The following is a 9,918-nucleotide window of genomic DNA, read 5'->3' as shown; positions in this document are numbered from 1 at the left end:
TAGTCATTATCAAATATCAGATCTTTTTTATTTTTTTATTTTTAATATCTAACTCAAGATCGGACTTGTCTCATACATATGATTTTTCAAGTATAAATCTCGTTGACTTCGAAAGTTCTTACAGTCAAATTATTTACTAACTTTTGAGTCAGGTTCAAGAAGTCGACTTTATGTTTAAATGAATCAAATTCAAACAACTAATTCAGATTTAAATGAATCAGTTTCAGAGGAGCAATTCAGATTTAGATAAATCAGATTCAGCGACTCGATCGACTTAAGAAAAAATAATTAGTGAATCAATACTTACTGCATGGTGCCCTAGATTTTTTTTTATTTTTTTTTTTGAAAATGTGGCATAGGCTTAGACCTGCCTCTTCAAAATAGACCCACCCTAATTTCCATATCTAACCGACCCCACCCTCCACCGACTATGCATATATCCATCCATTTATCACCATCCTCACGAGCCATACCCCAGTCCAAGAAAAGGTATGAGACGTATAAGATACAACAACTCAGACCCTCCTTCCAAAAAAAAAAAAGAAAAACCCTAAATAAAGAATATGAATGAAAAATAAATATACATGGAAACCCATAAATAAATCGAAAAAATAGAGCGAGATCAATAAAGAAGAAAAATGATATCAATAATGAAGCAGAAGATATAAAAAAAAACAGAGAGCTAAAATTATCGAAAACACATAGAAAATCAATATCAACGTCATCCAAATCAACAAACCATAAAGAAGAACAACTCCCATCAGTAATAACCTTAAACGGTTTGGAAGACTATAATTTGGAATCCGAAACCCTAGGTTTCTTGCATGCCTTTTTAGCTTACTTTCCTCGATAATGCATAGTTCGCAATTGGTGCATGCCTACGTCGAATGACTTGATAAGAAGTATGTGCATCTAAGGAATGGACCGTAACTTACCTCATCAATTATGGCAACAATCATCTCTTGGATCGCAATACCGAGCCAGATGTTATGAATTACAAAATACGCAATCACCTCGCAATTACATGATATTAGCAAAAAGGTGCCGGACTACCAATGATGCAGCTTATATATTGTGGCTTCCTACATACCCTTATGCATACCTTGGAGGGATTAAACACGGATCGTAGTTCATCAATGTTGGGACAAGCGACTAAAGCCAAATCGTGTTGCAAGGCCAAAGACAAGCAATGTCCTAATCCATGTAGGCCAACAAAACTTTCGAAACATATGAACAAAGTCGTGCACAACTAGTGATTCCTTGTGGAAAACATCCTCCTTTCATTGGGTTCCTCGAGAAAAATCAACCAACCAACACCTTCTTCCTGTATATGTCTTGTTGACATTTTTACAACTTCAAATCCACTCACCAAGTACCAGTTCCCCGAGGAAAACATCCTCCACTTCCTTGAGGAAGCCTCACAAAATAATCGTTTTGCAGCATCGTGAATGCTTCAACTAGTAAGCTTCACAGGCTTAAAGACGAGGGTTCATCTTGTTCATTGACCCATCTTTGGTCATGCCAAACTTATGGGTGTTATACTTATATTGTATACTTTTGAATATCACAATAAATTTTGGCTCCTGATATATATTTTAGAAAAAAAGAATTTAATCTAATTTAATAAAAACAAAAATTAAATAATTTTTTGTCAAATATATTAGATTCCATCAGTTTTCTTGGTGGCAGAGTAGTCGCAGATATCGTTGTAATAAAAAAATTAACTACTTACTGCATAGTAAATTATCATATCAAATAAACCCGTTCGAAATCAAAATATTTATCCATCCATTTATCACTATCACTGCCATCCTTCCCATCCCATGACCATAGCCCGGTCCCAAAGAAGGTCGGGTGACATAATAATTTTCTAATTCAACTTTTTTGTATGCTTTTAAAAACAAGAAAAGAACCCACTTAAACTAGTCCAAGGAGGGTATCTATACCATGTTTGTATGATTTGTGATTTGAATTTGATTAGATGTCTAACTTTGTCATTATCAGGTGCCACATCGTTTGTGTTTTTATTTTTCGATGTCTAACTCGAGGTCTTACTCATTCGTATATTAAATTTTGCAAATATAAATCTCACTGGATTCAAAGTTACCCATAATCACATTTACTAATTCAAATTCAAAGTTGAATTAGAAAAAAAACAAACCGATATCAAAATATTGGAGTATCATGGGGAAAAAAAGCCTAGTTGCCTCTTTATAATACTAATATAAATTTGATTCTTTTGGAATATCGGAATCAAAACATATATCCATTCATTTATCATCATCCTCAGGAGCCATACCCCAGTCCGAGAAAAGGTCGGGTGCCATATAGGATGCGACTCAGACCCTTCTTTCCAAACAATTAATAAAAAAATCTCTAACAAAAAAAAGAAAAGATAAATGAAAAAAAGAAAAGAAACTATTACACTTAAATGTTTAAAATGTGTAAAAAAATCCCCAGCATTTAAAAAAAAAATCCCATAAACACATTTCCAGATAAAAATCTAGATGACAGGAGCAGTATCCATTTTCCACAAAGCTTTCTAGTTATTGGTATGAGAATCATTGTTGTATAGCATGTCCATCTTGGTTTGTAGAGAGAGTTCACAATGAATGTTCCAGAGCCAGTGAGGTTCCAAACAATTTTGTCCTCCTCCTCTGGATGTAAAGTGGCTTGAATAATGGCTTGAGAAGTAGAATTATTGAAATAAGTATTCATCAGGGAAGCATTGCATTCACCACTTCGGAGGGTAAGATGTTTAACCCTGACTATCTCAGAGGGGAAATTAGCAAGTTATGGGGTGATTTCTTTGACAGTTGGAATCCAGATGTCCTCCCAGATGTTGATAGTCTTGACATTCCCAATTCTCTAAGAGCTGTGTTCCTAAATATTGTTGATGCCTTCTAGGATGCCTTTCCAAATCCAGGAATTTCCATCTTTGGGCTTCTTATCCATGTTCAACACAATTCTGCATGTGATATATACTTAGCATCCATCAGCTTGTACCAAAGACAATCTTTGTCAGTTTCAAGTCTCCACCCAATTTTAGTAATCATGGAGCTGTTGAATTGCTCTATATTCATGAAGCATAGACCTCCCATGTCTTTTGGTTTGCAGACAACAGTCTAGGCTTTTGAATAACAACCTATAGGATTGTTTAAGTATTTGTCTCAAAAGAAATCTCTTTGCAGCTTGTTCATATCCTGACAAGTTCTTTTAGGCATCTTGAAGCAATTCATTTGGTAAGTGTTTGTAGTTAAGGTAACAGACTTTATGAGGACATGCCTTCCAGCTGGGTTAATAGGAGTATTTTCCCAACTGGACAATATGAGCTTGAGTTTATCCACTCCAGGCTTGAAAGAGTTGATCTTTCTCTTATGAGTGAAGAGGGACGAACCAAGATACTTTTTCATTTGTCTGCAGGACTTGGAATCCCATAGACTTGTTGATAATTAGGATTAGATTTAGGTAAGTATTGTTGCTGAAGAAAACACCAGATTTACTGAAGTTGATGAGCTGACCAGAAGAGTCACTAAAGATTTTAAGGATGTTCATTAGATTTTGACTTTCAATCATGTTAGCCTTGCAGAATACCATGCAGTAACCTGCAAAGAGAAGGTTATTGATTGTGGGTGCCCTCTTGAAGATCTTAATGCCATTGATGAGGCACATCTCCTCAGCTTGGATGAGAGTCCTAGAGATAGCTTTCATGCAGAATAAAAAGAGATATGGGGACACATGATCCCCTTGTTTGAGCCCCTAGTAGGTTTGAAGAACTTATCAGGGGAGCCATTTATGAGAACAACAGTTGAGGTGGTGGAAACACACTGATAGATTTTTTCACACCACTGTTCATTGAAACCAATTTGCTTCATGATGATAAGTAAGAAGCCCCAGTCAACTCTGTCAAAATCTTTGGCCATATCAATTTTTATTCCCATGCTACCATTGTCACATTTCTTTCCACTTTTGGTTCTCATAGTTTGAATAATCTCATGGGCTATGGTAATGTTATCAACAATTTTCCTGCCAGGAATGAAAGAAGATTGGTAAGGGGAGATGATTTTAGTTAGATAAGGTTTCATTCTTTGGACAATGAGTTTGAAGATGATTTTGTATGTGGTGTTATAGAGGCTTCTAAGTCTGAAGTGGCTTGGAGAGGAAGAATCATCAGTTTTCGATATCAGGGATATAAAAATAGAGTTCATTTCTTTTAACATGTGACCAAAGGTGAAGAAGCTTTGGACCATTTTAGTGACCATGTTAGAAATCACATGATTCTATATTTTATGAACCATTTGACCTTTGTTGAGAGGTTCCTTGGAATACAAGGGAATCAAAACATATATCCGTCCATTTATTTATGATAATAATCACCAACCATCCTTACGAGCCATACCCCGGTCCCAGAAAAGGTCGGGGGACATATAGGATGCGACAACTCAGACCCTCTTTCCAAACAATTAATAAAAAAATCCCCAACAAAAAATAAAAAGATAAATGAAAAACAAATAAAATCAAAAACCCAGAAAAGAAAAAATAGAAAATCGAAAATAGAGAGCGTGATCAGTAAAAGAAGAAATCAGTAATGAAGAAGAAGATCTAAAAAAACCCAGAGAGCTAAAAATGTCGAAAACGCAGAGAAAATCAATGTCAACCAAATCAACAAACCCTAAAGAAGAACATCATCCCCAACTCCCATCAGTAATAACCTTAAACTGTTTAGAAGACTACAGTTTAGAATCCGAGACCCTAGAAAGAATCGCAACAGTAGAACACATAGGCTTATCATCCCTATCCCATGGTAAAATCGAAACAGCGTCAGCAATCTTAATCCATTCATTATCATTCTTACCGCGAGCAGCACAGAGAAGATTACAACCATGGCAATTGATTTTATGTCTGGGTTCATCTGATCGGGCAGTGGATTCAACATTAGCTAATGATTTGGGTTTGAGGTTAATTCATGTGGATACTTGTAGAGCTGAAGAGATTGCTGATACTGTGATGGCTTTGTTTCTGGGGTTATTGAGGAGGACTCATTTGTTGAGTAGTCATTCGTTTTCGGCGAGTGGGTGGCTGGGGAGTGTGCAGCCGTTGTGTAGAGGGATGAGGAGATGTAGAGGGTTGGTGCTTGGGATTGTTGGGAGATCTGCTAGTGCTAGGTCTTTGGCGAATCGGAGTTTGGCTTTTAAAATGAGTGTGCTTTACTTTGATGTTCCTGAGGTAAATGCTCGCCCCTTTGTTTTTTTGGAGTTCAATTTGTGTGATTTTGGGTGTGATTTAGTGGGGGTTTATTGAAATGTGATGAATTTGATGTTGTTATTAGGGTTTGGGTGTATGTTTTGTTTGAAATCGGGTAAAATGAAAATGAATTTTGTGGTTGGGTTGTGGGTTTCTGGTGAAATGTGGTGGTTTTGAAGTTGAAATTTTGGGGTTTTTGTTACTTGTATTGAATGAGGGTTGTTAGGTGTTCTGTGTCAAGGTTGGGATAAATATTGGGGGAAATGGATGGTTTTGGACTTGGAATTTCAGGGTTTGGAACTTGTATTGGGTGTGTTAAAATTGGGGGAAATGGGTTTAAGAAACATGGGGATTATGTTCTTGTTTCTGTTTTTAGGAAAAGTTTATAGGGAAAATAGAGTACTGGTATTTGTTTATGGGGCTATGGTGTATTATGTAGTAAGGTTTGTCGATTGGTCTTAAATCAAGTGATTTTTGTACATTAGTGTGTTTCTTGCATACAATGAGAAATTGAAGAGTTAGGGAACCTATTGAAGGTCTTGCGTGATAGTTTAGAACAACATTATTATGGTTGTCCTCTCAAGTTTTTTCTATCTGGCTTAACGCTCAAAGAACTGTCTCACTAGGCGCTATGGACTCTTAGCGAGTTTGGTTTACTTTCATCAGTTTCTTGTGTTCGGTTTTGTTTAAATCTAGTTAAGAGCATAATACATTTCCTTTGATGTGCCTGAGGTAAATGCCTCTTCTGTTGTTTCCCCTTCGTTTTGGAGTTTCGTTGTGTGGTCGTTTTGGGTGTGATTTAGTGGGGGTGTAATGAAATGTGATGAATTTGATGTTTTTTAGGGTTTCGTTTAACGTTTCGTATGAATTTGGTTAGAATGAAGTTGGAATTTGTGGTTGAGTATTGGGTTTTAGTTAACTGTAGTGATTTGGAACTTGAAATGGGGGTTCTACTACTTGTATTAAATGACGGTTGTGACGTGTTCTGTGTTACAGTTGGGGTAAACATTGGGTAGAATGGGTGGTTTGGGACTTGAAATTTCGGGGTTTAACTATTGGTGGTTGTTAGGTGTGTTAAAATTGGTGAAATGGGTTTAAGAAACATTGGGGTTTTGTCGATATCATCTGTTTTTAGGAAAAGTTTATGTGGAAAGAGGTGTACATGCAGTTGGGTTATTGGGTTGTGGTGTATTATGTAGTAAAGTTCTGTCGAATTAGTCTTAAATCAAATGATCTTTGTTCAATAATGTGTTTCTCGCACACAGTGAGAAACTGAAGAGTTAGGGAACTAATTGAACGCGTTTTGTGGTAATCTAAAATAGCATTATAATGGTTGTTCTGTCAAGTTTTATTCAATCTGGCTTAACCTTTAGAGAACTGTTTCACTAGCTGCTGTGAACTCCTCTTCGAGTTTGATTTACTTTCATCAGTTTCTTGTTTTCGGTTTTGTTTACATATAGTTAAGAGCGTATTACTTTTCCTTTAACAAGCTTCACACTGATTGTGTGCTATGCTACTGTATACATTTTGTGTAGGGAAAAGGAAGGGCACCTGTTAGTTTCCCTCCTGCTGCAAGAAGAATGGATACACTCAACGACTTGCTTGCAGCCAGTGACCTTATCTCCCTTCATTGTGCTTTGACTGATGAAACCGTTCAGATAATAAATGCTGAATGCCTGCAGCAAGTAAAACCTGGTAAGTTTACCGCTACATTGCTACGTTACCATATCTTCATTTTCTTTCTTTTCCTCATCATTTAAAAGATGTATTTTCTTCTTTAGGGGCGTTTCTTGTAAATACTGGTAGTAGTCAGTTGCTGGACGATTGTGCTCTCAAACAACTTTTGATTGATGGCACTATTGCTGGCTGCGCGCTGGATGGTGCTGAAGGGCCACAATGGATGGAAGCATGGGTATGAGCGTTAACCTTAGGGTATGAATTGTAATTTAGGCATGAGTAGTAACATTACTGTATTCTAGTGTTGGCGTTGCAATTCGTTCTCAAGAGACCTGAAGTGCACCAATAACATTATATCCCATATGTCTTACCAACTGTAATAGCTTAGATTCTCAACTTCAGTAGGTGTTAAATTTATATCTAGTTTAATGGATTTTATCTTAGACTTAAATTCACAGATTCATCCCTCATTTACTAGCTGAGAACTATCAGGACATTCTTATATCTTCCATTTGTCATGCAATCTCGCATTAAATACAGAGCATTAAACTAATATTTATCTGTATAAAGCACAAGTTCTAGTGCTGGATTTTGTCCTAGGTCATTTGTGGTGGCAGCTCATTTTATCTTGATTTGACTTTCAGGTAAAGGAGATGCCAAATGTATTGATATTACCCCGAAGTGCAGATTACAGTGAAGAGGTATGGATGGAAATAAGAGAGAAAGCTATCTCTATATTGCAGTCTTACTTTCTTGATGGGGTTATTCCAAGGAATGCAGTCTCCGACGAGGATGACGAGGAAAATGAAAGTGCGTATGAAGATGAACAATCTGGGAGACAAGGCAAAGAAAGAGCTTTGCAGGTTTGGGATGCTAAACCTTCGTCAGATGATATTCAATTAACTCCAGAAAGTGGCAAACAAAAAGGTATTTTTGTACCAAAGTGGTCTAACAGTCAGCCTGAAGGTTCGGGTATTTCTCAAGAAACTGTTTCTCGAACTGAAGGAAGACGTAGCAGGTCAGGCAAGAAGGGTAAGAAAAGGCACGCCAATCGTAAATCACAACAAAAGGCTGATGAGCCTAGTGCTGTAGAAAAAGACAGCTCACAAAGAGAAGAAGACACTGCTATGAGTGGCACGGATCCAGTATTAAGTTCAAGTTCTCGTTTTGCATCCCCAGAAGACTCTAGAGGTAGGAAAAGCCATGTTGAGTCAACACCAGAATCATCTTCTGAGCAACGCAAGAAGTTGAACATGCGCGCCAGTGGAAATCCAACGGATCTGTTAAAAGACGGGTATGTTATTGCTTTGCATGCTCGGGATTCTCCTGCACTGCATGTGTCCAGGCAAAGAGTTCCGGGTGGTGCTTGGTTCCTAGACACTATGTCTAACGTGACAAGAAGAGATCCTGCTGCACAGTTCCTTGTTGCTTTTAAGAGCAAGGTATGATTACCTAAATTCTTCGACAGTTGACTACTTTTTATTCCATCCTTAAGTATCTTCTGTTTAGTGAACCATGTGATAGCTGGGGTGAAAATTTCTATTTTGTTTAACTTTGTTTAATTTTTATTTCAGGACACGATTGGATTGCGGTCATTTGCTGCGGGCGGTAAACTATTGCAGGTGATTTACGTTTTAAAACTGGTGCTGTTTTTATCTGGAGCGTGTCCCTTCTGGATTTTCCATGCGTCTCATATTGTTTTGTCAGTATCTGCTTAAAGTTTAAACATATATTACTAAGAAAACACTGAAACTTCCTGAAAATTTGAAACTCGCCTCTGATCCGTTCCTTAGGATGTAATAACCCTGTAATGTAAATATTAGCGCGGTATTAAAATTGCATCAAGTTGAACGTGTGTGAACTCTTCCACAGAAGCAACCTTATATTCTTTCTAATATACTGCTGAACTTGTCAAAATTCATAGTTGCTCTAGATGTCCTGAAAATGTGATGCTTTGCTGTTTCCTTATTGTGTTTCTCTGGGAATATCTTGTTAAATGGTTGCCCCAACTGAACCTTTCGCTTGTTGACACTTCAGATAAATAGAAGAATGGAATTTGTATTTGCAAGTCACAGCTTTGATGTGTGGGAAAATTGGGCTTTAGAAGGTTCTTTTCTCGAGGAGTGCAGGCTTGTCAACTGTAGAAACCCCATGGTAAGTTCTGTTCTGTAGTCTTGAAAATATCAAGTTATTGTGGTGTTTTCTTTTTGTCTTGCCAGTCGTAAATATGTAGTTAGCATCCACATGTCTTAACTTCAGAGAAATTACAAAATGACATACCATAATTTTCTAGTTTAGCACTACCCTTCCCTCTGTTGCAATGCCTGAATTCCGCCTCTGTTCTTTCATTTCAAGCGAACCCATTACCAAGTTAATCAAATTACACCGAACAAAGTTGCTGAAGAATGATGCTGGCATGCTGCTATTGTTAACTTAACCTGGTTGCTTTCAAAATGCAGGCTGTGTTGAATGTACGCATTGAGATACTTGCAGCTGTAGACGAAGAGGATGGGGTGGCCCGTTGGCTCGACTAGCGGTGAATGTGACTCTTTCCTTTTCTTGATTTTGTGTGTTTCTGTATTCCAATCAATTGTGTAAAAATCCCGATTTTTGATTTAGAGTAGGAAAAAAAAACCCAACAGTATCCGCAAATATTCACAAGGCTCTGTGTTGTAACTCAATTTGTTTTGTAGTTTATTTTATTTCATAATGCCAAAGGATTCCCATGGTTTTGCTAGCTATGAACTATTACTCTTCAGAGTAGTTCTTCTTCGCTTATGTTTTAGCATCCTAAAAAAGAGTCAGGTGTTGTAACACTGCATCAATGCCAAGCATTTGGGAGGCACAAGCTGGTGATACCATCAACGCAAGGAAATGGGTATGTGGCTTGCACCTGCACTTAGGTTGGCAATGTCTGTTTTTTGCAGTATATGTTTACATTTCTAGTTGACTAAAGTTATGCGTTATGCTGATGGAATTTGCTGCAACCACTTAGCA

General features: G+C 37.3%; 1 protein-coding gene across 1 annotated transcript; it reads left to right on the top strand.

Annotated features, from left to right (window-relative positions):
* Positions 1–4,504: 4,504 nt before the first annotated feature.
* Positions 4,505–9,662, top strand: LOC113274641 (C-terminal binding protein AN-like). The gene is made up of 7 exons (XM_026524039.1): positions 4,505–5,226; positions 6,780–6,939; positions 7,026–7,156; positions 7,566–8,363; positions 8,496–8,543; positions 8,959–9,075; positions 9,381–9,662. Exons 1-7 carry the CDS (start codon positions 4,627–4,629, stop codon positions 9,453–9,455), a joined length of 1,929 nt encoding a protein of 642 aa, XP_026379824.1. The 5' UTR covers positions 4,505–4,626; the 3' UTR covers positions 9,456–9,662.
* Positions 9,663–9,918: the final 256 nt, after the last annotated feature.

The sequence above is a fragment of the Papaver somniferum genome, chromosome 4, assembly GCF_003573695.1.
Source record: "Papaver somniferum cultivar HN1 chromosome 4, ASM357369v1, whole genome shotgun sequence".
Taxonomy (NCBI): Eukaryota; Viridiplantae; Streptophyta; class Magnoliopsida; order Ranunculales; family Papaveraceae; genus Papaver; species Papaver somniferum.
The sequence above is the reverse complement of the archived record's forward strand: the minus strand, read 5'-3'. Positions and strand labels throughout refer to the sequence as shown.

Coding starts and splice junctions, on each gene's coding strand:
- LOC113274641 (XM_026524039.1), top strand. CDS start 4,627: ATGTCGAAAACGCAGAGAAAATCAATGTCAACCAAATCAACAAACCCT. Junction 6,940..7,025: donor CCTGCAGCAAGTAAAACCTG/GTAAGTTTACCG, acceptor TTTCTTCTTTAG/GGGCGTTTCTTGTAAATACT. Junction 7,157..7,565: donor CACAATGGATGGAAGCATGG/GTATGAGCGTTA, acceptor TTTGACTTTCAG/GTAAAGGAGATGCCAAATGT.